Consider the following 15066-nt stretch of genomic DNA (forward strand, 5'->3'; position numbering starts at 1 on the left):
ATATTAGAAAAAATTACTTTTAATTGTAATTGGCTGCAAAAGCTCTCAAATACTTTATTAACACCCCATTTTGTATTATTTGTATTTGCTTTATGTGTAACTCCTATCTTATTATTAAGATTGATAATTAATTTGCCAGGATCATGGTTAATAGGGTTTATGTTTTATTTTGTTTCTGTGTGTGTTTCTGGCATACCCTCTGTAGCCCTGGGATTAAATTTATTGTCTCTGTGAGTCAGGATTCAGTTACAGTTAGCAATAATAAGTGTAGATATTTTTAAGTAGAAAAAGACTTAATTCAAATAGGCACTTACAAAATCATTAGAAGTTTTAGAGTTTCAGAGTATTAAAATAGCAGTGCAGAACTGACCCCAGCTGTAATCAGCTAAGAAAGCAGGAAGCTGCCATTCCAGCTGCTGCTTCCAGGTGCATACTACCTGTGGTGTGATCCAGGAATCAGGAGGAAGCTGCCACAACTATTGGCTCCAGGGTTAAGGTGCATTTACTAGAGTTGCAGTAACAACACAAATTCCCTGTGCTCTGCCTCTCAACTCACAAAGGTGGTGCCTGGACATTAGGATCCATTTAGAAAGCTAAAGTACTTGGGTATATATGGTTGTCAGAAGAAACAGAAGCTAGTAGCCAAAGTCTGCCTCAGTTATACCTTCCCAATTTCATGCGTTAGAATTTAAATGATAAACTTAAATCCTATCTGGAACCCAGATGCAAGAGAGTTTGAGAAATGCAGTTTTCTTTTTACCTGGAAAGCTTCTGCGAGAAAGCAGGAGGGTGAGATGGATATGGAATATCAATTTCTAATATTCACCACAGTCATTATACATAGGTGATAATGAAAACTGGCTTAGAATTTTGGTTTCCCTGTTCTTTAATTAATTTATGTGAAGAATTTGATTTTTCTTGCTTGTTTTCAGCACTTGCTAGAGGTAAATTCTTTAAAGCACCTGACAAGACTGACACTACAGGATCGCATTACCAAGTCTCTTCTTCATTTGCACAAGAAGAAAAAGCCTCCCAGCATCAGTGCCCAGTTTCAGGTTATTTCTTTAGTTATCTTTTTATAAAAAAAGTTTTTAAAATCAGGAATCTGTTTCATTCAGATCAGCATTGAAAGGTCAAAATGATCTGCAAGGTACCTGAATGGAATATGATTCATATGACTTAAAAGCCATTTTATGGTGGTCATTTTGGAGAAAAGTTACAGTGGTGGAAAAAGTCAGCTGCCTTTCTTTTTCATTGTTGTATCTGTGGATAGTGGAGATCCCAAAGAGTAATTCATTGCTTTCAATGTGAGGAGACAGGCAGCAGGAAATTGCTATTATAAACAAAATCTTCCTTTTACCCTATGGCCCAGATATAGTCACTGTTAACATAAGGTGTATGTTTTTTTTCCTATATGTATTTTTAAACTTCATGCTTCTGCTACCGATATTTAACTAAATGAGATTGTAGGTTTTTCTGGTTTTATTTTAACTTTGTGTACATAGATCCATTTCTTTTTGTTGTGACTGGGCATTTGTGAATAAATATCACCATAAATTAAATAACAGTTATATATAATTGTCAAGCTGACTTTTATTCTTTGAACATACATCTGTGTCTTAAGTTTTTTACAGTACCTTCACATTGGTTTTATAATCAAAGGAAAATAAGTCTAAAATGGGCTATTTTTTTCAAAGATGGTTTGTTTATAGCAGCAGGAATCAGATTGGTGGTTTTCTGGGACTGTAAGCAGGAAGAGTTATTAATTGCATATGGGCAGGAGGGAACTTTCTAGGGTAATGGAAGATTTCTATATCTCATCTAATGTGATGTTTGCACAATTATGTAAACTTACTGAAAATCATTGATCTGTACACTTATAATGGGTACATTTTTATAGTATTTAATTTGTATTTCAATAAAGTTAAAAACAAAACATCACTCTTAAGAGAATGAAAGTGCAAGGTACAGGGTGTGAAAATATACTAGCAATATATCTGAAAAGCACCTTATATATGTAGAATAAATGAAGAACCACAAATCAATTTTTAAAAAGACTGACACCCTAATACACATGGTACAAAGCCTTGTGCAGTCAAAACTGTCTGAAATCAAAAGATGTAATCCAAAAGGCCAGTGAGCCTATTAAATACTGGCCCAACATTATTATTCATCAGAGAAATGCAAATTAACTACACACTTGCCAGCATGGCTGAAATAAAAAAGACTGATTATACAAAGTGTTAGTGGGGATGTGGAGCAACCAGAAGAACTTTCATACACTTCTATTGAAATATAAACTGATGCAGGTATTTGGAAATAGGTAAAAGATATGTTGAAGAATGTCCACAGCAACTTTATTTATGACAGCCCAAACTGAAACAAACAAATATCTACCTTAAATGGATTATTTAATTGTGGTATAGTCATATAATGAATCATTACTATATAGCACTGAAAATGTACATAATATATGCAACAAATACAAGCTAGTACCTAGTATATCTTTTTTTATATGAACTCATATAGCAGACAAAACTAAGTTGCCATCTTAGAGATTAGGGTAATGGTTACCCTTGGTTCAGGTGTGGAGGTAGGTAATTTATGTACAGTGACCTTGCTAAATTCAATGGGATGGGATAGAAGGGCTTCTGAATTTCTGGTAATATTTTGTTTCATGATTTGGGCTTTGGTTGTAAGAATGTGTTCCCTTTGTGAAAATTCATCAGACTGTATACTTATGATTTAAGCATTTTATGTATCTTGTACTACAATAGCATATACAAGAAAAAAGAACACTTAAAAGTAAAAAAGTTGTATGTTGCTTATATATGATGGTAATAATAGGAGTCTATATGGTTGTAAGGCTTTTAAGTTTTACTTGAAGTCATAAAATATTAACCCTAAGTAGACTATGACAAGTTAGGTTTGCATATTGTAATCCTTAGAGTAGCCACTGAAAAATACTACAAAGAAATATAACAGAGAAGCCAATAGATGGAATACTAAAAAACAAAATATGTTATCTGAGCATAAGATGGAATGAAACTAGAAATCAATAAAGGAAAGATAACAACCCCCAGGTATTTGGAAAATAAAAAGCAGACATCTAAATAATACATGAGTCAAAGAAGGAGGAAGATTTTAAAAATATTTTAAATGAAATGAAAATATCAAAGTTTGTGCAGTGCAGCTAAAGCAGTGCTCCAGGGTTCATTGATAACATTAAATGCTTTTAATGAAATGAGAAAGGTCTCAAGTCAATAATGTAAACTACTACTTTAGGAACCTAGCCAAAGAAAAATATGTTAAACCCAAAGCAAGCAGATGGAATGAAATGATAAAGATAAAAGAAGTCAATGAAATTGAAAACAGAAAAATAATAGAAAAAAATCAACGAAACCAAAAAGCTGGTTCTTTGAAAACATAAAAAAATTATAAACTTCTAGATAGACTAGTCAGGAAAAAAAAAGAAGTAAACTACAAATTATCATATTAAGAATGAAAGAGGGGATATCACTGACATGAACACTGAAAGTGGGAGAATATTAGCTAGTGGATACCCTACTGGATGATTTTCCAAGTTGTTCTAGGAATGCATGAGTTTGAATAAATTGCTTCATGAAATGTGAAGAAAAGTCTAGAATTAGGAGGTTATTCTGTAATATATATGCAGTATTTACTATTGCCAAGTTATAAGCTTTAAGATTAAACTACCATTCTTAAATTACTAAATTACCCTTAATCAGTATGGAAATAAATTTGCTTTTCAGAAAGAAAGCTATTCCTGTGTATACCAATCGTTTCTGCATAGTTTGCCAACATTATTTTTTGTACCTATAAATTATTTCCTGCCAGTTTGGAATGGGAGAAAATGCTAATTACATTGCTTTGTATTGCAGGCCTCATTAAGCAAACTGATGGAGACACTTGGTCAAGCAGAACCATATTTTGTGAAATGCATTCGCTCTAATGCTGAAAAGGTAAAAATGTCCTGTAAATGAGAGCTTCTAGCTCAGCTTACTTCAAATCAGGCTTTACATTTTTTTTTTTTTTTTTTAAGGAGAGCAAGTGGTAGGGAAGAGCTATCTATAATCTTTTTAAGGAAAACCAGGTTCTGTATTTTCTGTGGATGTCCTTTTATTTTCTGTATCTACTTGCCTATTCCGTGTTTACATGCACTTGATTCAGTGTTTCCTAGAATCTGAGAAGCAAATATGTTTTGAAATTCCATCATAAAAAAGAGTTTTATGCAACTTTTGTTACCCTGAGATTAATCTTTCTTGTTTGTATATAACCTGTCATTCTTAAAGAATTTGTTTAGAGCTTTTTGCCTCTGTAAAATAAGGAACGTACTGTGGACATTCTTGATTCCTTCTGCTTTCGATAATAGGTCTCCTAATTACAGCTTTGCAGAATATACCTAATAAATACAAACATTTGTCATATTCCTTTATGTTCATCATAGGAAAATATAGTTCCTAGGCTGAACAGCTAAAAATGTGTAGTTCTATAGTACTATAAATGTATAGTATGAATTGTGTCCAGCTTTCTTAATTTTTAGGAAGCAGTCTTCAACTGCTGTTTACAAGCTTTGTGAACTTAACCATTTCTGTGACTTTTAAAAGTTTTCCTCTTTGTAAGAATATACTATAATTATAGGACCAGACTCATAGTGTTTTGGAACTAGTATACCTGAGTCACTACCTGCAAAGTACTTAAAATGTTACTGGCCCATACTAATTGTTCAGTAAATGTTATCTGTTCTTTTATAGTAACAAAAAAGGACACCTTTTTATTTACAGTTAAATAGAACCTTTGAGTTCTTATTATTAATGAAGACCTTGTTATACAGAGAGTTCAATTAATGAAGTATTTCAGGGCACAGAATAAGTACTAAATAAACATTGACTATTATTAACATAAGTTGCATATTTGATTTTTTTTTCTTTGATAGCTGGTATGCCCCATTTCCCTGCAGGAAAATGTTTGGGATTGCCTTTGTGAATCATTAAAAATAGTATTTAGAGAATAGGGAGAAATATCAGAATATCCAAATATATCTTTTGAATATCGGAAAACATGCCTACTGAGATACCTACAAGTGACAGGGTGTTGTGACTGGTGATGAGTGACTGCCTCCCATTAGCTTCTTCCTTATCAATGCTTGTGCATTGAGGAGGTCAGTTCTCAGGGACTGTAGGAATTTTTTGTTTTTCATTGTATCCTACTGGTATTACTAGCAAAAAGTGTTTAGAGAAAAAACTGCTCTTAACCTTGTACTAGTCATTAAATGAAGAATCTGTCAGCTCTCCATTAACCAAGGCAACTGGTAGAGTGGAGTGGGTGGTTTCTGATTGAAATTATAGAGAGAAATCTTAATTAAAAACAAAAATACAGACACTCTTGACTACATATATGTAGATTAATCTTGTTACAGATTTTTATAGGGACTAGACTATGTCTGCTTCTCCTGTGGGTAACTACATTCCTTTTTAGCTTTGAAGGTCCTCTCCCTCTACAACTAGAGAGAAGCTGGAAGCTTGGTTTCTCCTTTTTCCCTAGGGTCAGGCATTTAGAACTTTTCTGAAGCTACCAGCTGAGGAGGTAGATTTTCCTGTCACCTCTGTTGTGTCTTAACCTGACAATCTCCAATTTTTAGATACTCAAAAGTTGACTATACTTATGAGGAAAACATTAATTTGGAGATCTCTTCTTCCGGGTTAATCTGTTTTTTTTCCATTTGCTTTGATTTAGCTGCCATTAAGGTTCAACGATGCTTTGGTACTTCGACAGCTTCGGTACACTGGGATGCTAGAGACAGTTCGAATTCGCCAATCTGGATACAGCTGCAAATATTCTTTCCAGGTTATGCTTTTATAGTGATATTTAAATTTATATACACATAATTAAGTGATTCCTGTGTCTTGTTTTTCATTTGGGGCTCACTTGTTTATTTCTCTTATTTCTTCCTTTCCATTCCATCTTTTGTATACAGAATTGAAGAGGGATAGAAAGTACTCACTTCCATTGAATGGCAGCAATCTTATTTATGTGTTGTAATCGAATCCAGTTCCTGGCTATTCTCATTTTATCTGAATGTTTACTAATACTAAGTTTACTTGTAACATAGTAGTTCCTCCTGCTGATTACTCCAGTAATGGAAATAGTTCAATCAGAGCTACCTGGTTCAAGAGAAGATTCTATTTAGGTTTATGTAAAGTTTTCTCAGCAAGATTTTCTTTTATAGTAAGCTGCCAGCAAGGTTCACAGTTATTCTCATCAGCTATTTGCTGCTATGGGTATAGAAATTATGTTGAAGCTTTTCAGCAGCTGAACAGATTCTTTGCTGTTTCTGGGCGGGAACGCTTTGTTCTCAGTTATACCCTGTAATAGCTGACACCTTTGCATGTTTTTTTGCTAAAAATTTCAATTCTTATTAAATAACTTTTTCTTTGGTCTTTAACACAACTTTCTCAAAAGGGATAGTTTCTGCTTTTTTCTTCTTCCATTCCCTTTTGATAACAAAATATGTAGAACTCACTATCTTCTCTCCACCCCACCCCCATTTTACAAATTAACTGTTTTGTAGTTTTTTTAATTAAATACTTCATTGGTTTCAGTCTGTTTAGAAGATGAGAAAAGGATCAATAAAAGGACAGCTAGCTAATTTAGACCCATGTTTACATTTTACACATAGTTTAGACATGTTTATAATTTTCTTGTGATTTTACAACATTTTTCTTTTCATTTTTCAGGATTTTGTGAGCCACTTCCATGTACTTCTTCCCCGAAATATTATTCCATCCAAATTTAACATTCAGGATTTCTTCAGGAAAATAAATCTTAATTCAGATAACTATCAAGTTGGAAAATCCATGGTAAATATAATATATACACTCCTTGTCAAATTTGAGTGAATTTTTATACTTAGATAATAATGGCGATCTTTGCCCCAGAGAACTATTCTGAAAAAGATACTGTACCAGTTATCATAAGGAAATTGATTAGGGCAAGATTTTTACTTAATATAGTCAGTATTAACCAAAGAGCTTCTGGCCAGTGCTCTAGGTCTGCTTAAGGTTTTTATCTGCCTAAAAACAATGACTCCCTAGGTATTCTACTGTAATCTTCAACTCAACTTGCCCAAAGTGAGCTTATCCAAATTACCCTACTGTCCTTAATTTTCATCTATTCTTTTCTCTCTCATCCTTCTTCTAGGTTCTTAGGCTAAAAACTGTAATGCTATTTGGCCTGACCCTTCACCTTAATCCTTTTACCAAGTTCTGTGTCTTGTCACAAATGATTCTCACGTCATGCCCCTTTTGTTCATTCCTGCTGCTGGCATTTTAGTCTGTTCCTTTGCTCTCAGTTATAGTTCTCTTACAGTAATTCCTCATCCGATTTCAGTCTATTTGTCATTCCATTTAAGTCACTCTACCCATAGTATCAAAACCATCATCTTAATATACTTTTCTTTTATGTTGACTTTCTGCTGAATAATAATCACCTGATAACCTCCCGTTAAATTCAAACATCTTTCTCTTCTCCAAGAACCTCCATATTGTGACTTCATATCATTTAATATTTTCTTTATGAAGATTATTTGGTTGTCTCCTGTACATGCTGCCATGTACGTGTACATTTGTTATTATTTCCTGCTCCTTGTTTTGCTTAGGTAGAGCCCTCTGTCTTTTGCCTTACAGTTTACTATTTTCCTATTTGTGTATCTAATATCTCTTCTTTTTTAAAATAGTGTTAAATTTTTGACAGAAGGGGGAGGTGATGGATATCAATTAGTTGGTGGTAATTACTTCATAATGTATACATACATCAAAATATCACATTGTACACCTTAAAGATACATATAGGTTTTAATATCTACCTGCTTTTAAGGGTGAAGTGCAAATTCTGTTTTCAGAGGGACTATGTTTAAGTTATATTTGTTTCCTCCTAAACCCCTAAAGATTTATTAATGGCATGAAATAGTAAATAAATTAATAGCTTTGGGTAGCAAGAAGCCTTTGATGCATACTGGGTTTCAAAAAGACTGTTATTATTGATTTATTCATATTATGATCATCCCCCCACCCTAACATCCTTGAACAATATGACCTTTTACCAGTGGTACAAGTGGTTCATGATAGCAGTGAATCTCTAAAACTGGGAATTTTGTATTTGTGTTCACTGTTTCATTTCCCCTTCTATGTTCTAATGTCTCTTTCTATATTCTAATGGCTATTTTTTTTTTTTAATTTGAGAATGACTTCTTTGGATATATTGATAGAAATATTTATCAGTACTGCTTTTCATTTCTTCCACTGTATTCTTCTCTAAAGAAGCTTACCACAGAGGGGCGCCTGGGCGACTCAGTCGGTTAAGCGTCCGACTTCGGCTCAGGTCATGATCTCACGGTTCATGAGTTCAAGCCCCGCGTCGGGCTCTGTGCTGACAGCTCAGAGCCTGGAGCCTGTTTCAGATTCTGTGTCTCCCACTCTCTCTCTGACCCTCCCCCGTTCATGCTCTGTCTCTCTCTGTCTCAAAAGTAAATAAACGCTAAAAAAAAAAAAAAAAGCTTACCACAAAAAGATGATTCATGAAATAAATTTCTCATTTCTTCATAAGCTGTATTCCTCATCTTTCTTCTTTTTGGTAGGTGTTCCTAAAGGAGCAGGAACGACAGCACCTACAAGATCTGCTTCACCAAGAGGTGCTGCGCAGAATCATATTGTTGCAGCGATGGTTCAGGGTCCTGCTGTGTAGGCAGCATTTCCTCCACCTGAGACAGGCATGCATCATTATCCAGGTGGGAAGTAAAGGATTTCTTGCATGAGATTTGCTAGTTTATTTGGCTTTTATTTTAGTAACTAGAATTTTACTGTGAAACATTTGAATAAGAATATAAACTTCTTCATTGATGACAATGTGTCCTATTCATTTTTGAAATGTTCATACCATCTAAAAGATTACCTGGCATATACTAATAGACCATTGATAAACATCGATGGAGTTGAAGTTAAATTGAATTTATAGCTGTAATGTCTTGTACACTATGGTTAGGGGCAAAGGAATTATGTGCCTTACTTTTTGTTGCCTTAGTTATTTTTATTTGATTGTTTCCTGAGTGATATTTGAGAGTTATATATACATTGCTCTTGCTCTGTACTCCTCTTGGATGATAGGTATCTTATTTCATATTTTATCTGTTTTATTTTTTCCTTCACTGATTTATATGATGACCGTTCTGTTCTCCTCCATAGGCCCTTTTCTTTTAATACAAGAAAATTTTTAGAATATTTATCTTTGAAACATGTGCATGTTGACCTTAAACCCATTAATATTGGCAAAACTATAGCCCGAGAAGATAATGTAATTTGTTAAAGCATCAAAAACTGTTAAATTATTTTAAGTTCTATAATTAACTTCATTGAGGTTATATTCTCTAAGAATTGTTTTAGCCAAGCATATCTGGAAAAGAAAGCTTTTTTTTTTCACTTTAATCAGGCGCAATTTAGCTATTTAGCCATTTAATCTCTAATTACAACACAATACATTTATTTTTTTTCTTTTTTTCTGTGAAAATGTGGTATAAGATATGACAGCCATTTCTATTGTTTTGTCTTCCTCACAGCGATTCTGGAGGAATTATCTAAATCAGAAGCAAGCCAGAAATGTAGCTGTGCAGAAGGATGCTTTAGTTTTGGCTAGTGCAGCCACGCTTCTCCAGTCTTCCTGGCGTGCTCATGTGGAGAGGCAGCGGTATTTGGAGCTCCGGACTGCAGCCATCATCATCCAGCAGAGATGGAAGGAATGCTATAGGCAGAGGCACATGGCTGCTGTCTGTATTCAGGCAAGATGGAAAGGCTACAGGGAAAGTAAGAGGTATCAAGAACAAAGGAGCAAAATTATCCTTTTGCAATCAATATGTAGAGGATTCAGAGCAAGACAAAGGTAATCTGTATTGTTTTTGATACTCCTTTTCTCTTCAGCTATTTTGTTTATATCTTTGCTCTTAACACTTGCCTAACTTGTATTAGAATTGGTTATGTACAATTTCGTCTTCTCCACTAGGCTGTGATGTTCCTAGCAGTTTTAACCCACATTGTATGGTCTCTAAAAGAAGCTAAACAGATACTTACTGAATTAAATTGGATTGAAAACCTGCATGGTCTACAGTTACAACCACTAAGAATTGATTTTACATTAGGTTGAGTCTTTAAAATTTGTCAATATTCAGTTGTTTTTATCTTCAGAAACTTTAATTTCATTATTAACGTTTACCTTAAAATAAAGTTATTTTTAAAATGAGAGCTTTACTTCTGAGTTAATTTATGTTTTGACTAGGGTGACCTATTAGGATTAATGTACTTAATAAAGTATCTCACTCATAGAAATAGAATTATGAAATGTGCATCCAAGTTAGTTTAAGAAGAAAATTTTGAAACTTTCAAATTATTTCTTAAATTCTCAGTAAAGTGTATTCTCTCCAGTAGTAACTAAAAAATCATTCTAACCCATTTTTTTTTTCCTGTTGTTATATAGATTTAAAGTTTTAAAAGAACAAAGACTGAAAGAAACAAAACTAGAATTTGGATTGGCAGATCCTGAGCCATATGGAGCTCTGGAAATTCAGGGCTCAGACCCTTCAGAATGGGAGGATTGTTCCTTTGACAACAGAGTGAAAGCTATAGAGGAATGTAAATCTGTGATAGAGAGTAATCGAATTAGCCAGGAGAGTTCAATGGACTGCTTGAAAGAGTCCCCAAACAAGCAACAGGAGAGAGCCAGAAGCCAAAGTGGTGTGGACTTGCAGGAAGAAGTGATTGTAAGAGAGAGACCTAAGTCCTTAGAGGATCTCCACCAGAAAAAAGTAGGTCGGGCCAAAAGAGAAAGTCGGAGAATGAGAGAACTAGAGCAAGCTATATTCAGTTTAGAATTGCTAAAAGTTCGTTCTCTTGGTGGCATGTCTCCTTCAGAGGAACGTAGATGGTCTACAGAACTGATGCCTGAAGGTCTTCAGTCTCTACAGGGTACACCTGACAGTGAAAGTTCTCAAGGAAGTTTGGAACATCTGAGCTGTGAGGAAAGCCAGAAGAGCAAACTTGAGTCCATAATATTAGATGAAGGAGACTTGCAGAGTCTGTCACCTAAAATATCTAGCAGTCCAAAATTTGATTCACAGGACAATGCCCTCAGTTCCTCAAGTGAGACTAACTATACCATGATTGAAAAGGGAACACCCTCTGACTCAGTGCATTTGAAGAATGGGACTGTGAAGGAAAAATTGGTTTGCAGTTCTGAATCTATTACCTGTAAGCCACAGCTGAGAGACCCCTTTATTTCAAATAGTCTGCCTACATTTTTTTATATTCCTCAACAAGATCCACTGAAAACAAGTTCCCAACTAGACACAGGTATCCAGAGAAACAAGCTATTAGAAAGTGAAGAAGCACTTTCAGCTCTTACTTTGGATATCAACAGGGAAGCCAGAAAGTACCACTCCTCCGGAGAAAATCAAGTTGTCATGTCTTTGAATACAGATTCTTCTAATACTGTGCTGAAGAAGTTAGAAAAGCTAAACACTGAGAAGGAAGAAAGGCAAAAGCATTTGCAGCAGCAGAATGAAAAAGAGATGATGGAACAGATTCGTCAGCAAACAGATATTTTAGAGAAGGAGCGTAAAGCCTTCAAGACCATTGAAAAGCCACGAACTGGGGAGTTGTTCCTGGCACCATCTTTCCATCCATCAAAACAAAGAGTAGAGAGGCCGTCCTCTCTCCTCATTCTGAATACCCCAAATAAGGAAGAACCCAATGTACTAGGGCCTCCATTAGTAACTGTAAAAGATGCAGTTCTTCCAAAAGACAGCGCTTCTGCTCACCTGTCCCAGAAGGACCGACCTGTCACCTTATTCTTTGAAAGGAAAGGAGGCCCATACCAATCTGCTACTACCAAGGAATTATCCAAGACAGACAGAATGTGTACCCAAATGAATGTAGCCTGTAAACTTTCTAATAATCGTGTTTCCAAAAGAGAGCATCATAGGCCAGCTCAGTCTTACATCCACAAATCTGATGGCCCTTCCAGAGATGGAACTACTAGGGTCATTTTCTTCACACCAAAGGACAATATGAGTATTTCCCTGTAAGTGAAATGATATTTATTTTCTGTGTAAATGGGAAACTTTTTGGAGAATTTTACTAAGTTGCTTTAATCTACCTCAACTATTTGTATGGGTGCTGCCGAAATGAGCCATTTTCTCTGTGTAAAAAAATTCCCTTAATGTTGACTCTAGCAGGGTTCCTGAAATTGGATATAATTATACCATAGGAATCTTTGACTAAGCATAGATGGAGTTTTTTGGTTTCTCCTCATTAAGTGAGAAAGCATTTGTGAAGGTCAATACAGTGCCTATAAACATAGTAGGCTAAGCATTCGGCAAATGCTGGTTGTCTTAGATTTTTCATGTGAGGCAAGTCCAGGTTTTTATTGTCACACTTTAAAGTTAATGTACTTTGTCCCAGCTCTTGGCCTATTGGGTCTTCACTGAGTACTTTATACATTTTTGGTGTGTAGTAAAAAACACAAAAAGAATAAAATTTACCATCTTAACCATTCTTAATTACATATGACAGTAGTGTTAACTATATGCACATTGTTGTACAGTGGATCTCTAGAACTTTTTCATCTTGCAAAAGAAACTCTATTACCTATCAAACAGCAACCAGCCCTTTCCCCTTACTCCAAGCCCCTGGTAACCACCATTTTTCTTTTTTCTTTTCTTTTCTTTTTTCTTTTCTTTTCTTTTCTTTTTCTTTTTCTTTTTCTTTTTCTTTTTCTTTTTCTTTTTCTTTTCTTTTCGTTTTTATTTTGAGAGAGTGTGCATGTGTACTTGAAAGCAGGGGAGAGGGGCAGGAGGAGAGAGAGAGAGAGAGAGAGAGAGAATCTCAAGCAGTCTCCTTGTTCAGCACTGAGCCCAATGTGGCTCAATCCCAGACACTCAACTGGCTAAGTCACCCAGGCGTCCCTCCTTGTGACCACCATTCTACTTTGTTTCTAAGAGTTTGACTACTTAAGTGGATGCCTCATATGGGTGGAAGTTCTTTATACTTTTAAGTTTTCTTAACTTGTGGTCATCATGAGAAAAGCACTTTTTAAGTGGAACATAAAAACAAAGATGATAAAATTTAAGAAATCTTATTAAGTCTTTGTTGTATAGTGGATTCTTTCAGTTCTCCTGGGACAATGTCAGTGTTTTGTTTTTAAATATTTTTTGAGAGAGAGAGAGAGCAAGCGCACAAAGGTGGGGGGGCAGAGAGGGAGAGAGAGAATCTCAAGCAAGTTCCACACTCTGTGTAAATGTGGAGCCCAACATGGGGCTCGATATCACAACCATGAGATCGTGACCTGAGCCAAAATCAAGAGTCAGATGCTCAACCAACTGAGCCACCACGGTGCCACAAGAATGTCAGTGTTTAAATGAAAGGAGGGTATATATCTTAGAGCTAAAAAACATTAAATGTCACATTAACTATGAAAATAACCTTTTCTCTCTTATCATAGCTTGAGCTTTTAAATATTTTTGTCTTTAAAATTACATACAGATTTTATAGAAACTCTTTGTAAATACGAGCAAAAAATCATTGGTATTTTTTTTTCCATTAGGGGTTTCTGTATGGTATTATGAAACGCAGTTGGACTAAATGACAGCTTAAGGTCCTATACCTGCCCATTAACCTAGAGATTGCCCAAAAGTTCAAAGACTTTGTATAAGCATATATAAGCCCATCAGAGTGTTAAAAACATTATTTCCTGTCATTCTGATTAAGTTTAGTGATGGGAGGTGTGTGTGTTGTATGTTTGTGTAGTTGTTGGATCCATGAATCAGTTCTGTGAAAGGCTTACTTATAGATTTCAAAAACATTAATCATTCTTGTGAATCCTTGTAAATTACTTTTGTCATTTTCCAAGATAAACAATCTTAAGGGTACTTGATCTAGTTTGTTTTGCCTCATTAAGATCTATTTATCTTCAAAATGATTATGTGTTAGGTTGTTTCTGTGAAAGCTTAAATAAAATTCATACTTTAAGTCTTCTTTTATTGTATAAGTAATACTATAAACCTTAGCATTTTATAGAATTGCAAATGCTGGTAATTCTAAACTATTTTGTCCAGTTGCCACACTATTATAGATGAGCTCACTAGGCCTATAGAGATGAAATGACTTGTTCAAAATCACATACTGAGAGAAATAGCTGGGAATGGAACTTGAGTTTCATGATTAGAAATCACCATTGGATTTCATGATTAGGAAGTAATTTTAGATTAGTGTTCTTTCTATAGAAAAGAAATGCACTTTCTATAGATAAAGTGCATTGTGGCCTTCATCTGGTTAATGAAAGAGAACAAAAAAGAAATCATGGAGAAATATAAAGAAAATGCTGTGAGTTTAAAAGTTGGCTAGGGCAGGGGCGCCTGGGTGGCGCAGTCGGTTAAGCGTCCGACTTCAGCCAGGTCACGATCTCGCGGTCCGGGAGTTTGAGCCCCGCGTCAGGCTCTGGGCTGATGGCCCAGAGCCTGGAGCCTGTTTCCGATTCTGTGTCTCCCTCTCTCTCTGCCCCTCCCCCGTTCATGCTCTGTCTCTCTCTGTCCCAAAAATAAATAAACGTTGAAAAAAAAAAATTTAAAAAAAAAAAGAAAAAAAAAGTTGGCTAGGGTGTTCAGATGCTATCAAACATTGTTCCTTGTTTTGAGAATAAATCAAAGGCCAATAGGCTTAACTGTGGCAAGACAGATTTTGATGAAAGGGAATCTTTTAGGATAGCCTAGGATTGCTAGGTTTGATCGTGCGTTGGTCAAAAAGGGAGATACCTGAGACGCCTTTAGCTAGGAAAGGTTGCCATCTATTTTGGTTTGTTTAGGGATTTATGCATAGGGTAAAGGACAGTATAACTTTTATGGCCCTTTGGTCTTATAAAAATTAAATGGAAGATTTTGCATGAGAGCAGTTAGTCTGCCAACTTGTATTATAAGTTAGTATGTACTTTAAACCCATCACTATGTTA

General features: G+C 35.2%; 1 protein-coding gene across 7 annotated transcripts in view; it reads left to right on the forward strand.

Moving 5' to 3' along the window:
- Window positions 1–15066, forward strand: part of MYO9A (myosin IXA) — a 273152-nt gene that overhangs the window by 158135 nt on the left and 99951 nt on the right. For all 7 annotated transcript variants that reach the window (XM_047861621.1, XM_047861624.1, XM_047861627.1 and 4 more), the window contains 7 exons: window positions 933–1055; window positions 3903–3983; window positions 5758–5868; window positions 6759–6881; window positions 8657–8806; window positions 9632–9951; window positions 10543–12144. In XM_047861621.1, coding sequence (XP_047717577.1) covers window positions 933–1055; window positions 3903–3983; window positions 5758–5868; window positions 6759–6881; window positions 8657–8806; window positions 9632–9951; window positions 10543–12144 — 2510 coding nt within the window. The remainder of the gene's footprint in view (window positions 1–932; window positions 1056–3902; window positions 3984–5757; window positions 5869–6758; window positions 6882–8656; window positions 8807–9631; window positions 9952–10542; window positions 12145–15066) is intronic.

Source organism: Prionailurus viverrinus, chromosome B3 (assembly GCF_022837055.1).
Source record: "Prionailurus viverrinus isolate Anna chromosome B3, UM_Priviv_1.0, whole genome shotgun sequence".
In the NCBI taxonomy this organism is placed as follows: Eukaryota; Metazoa; Chordata; class Mammalia; order Carnivora; family Felidae; genus Prionailurus; species Prionailurus viverrinus.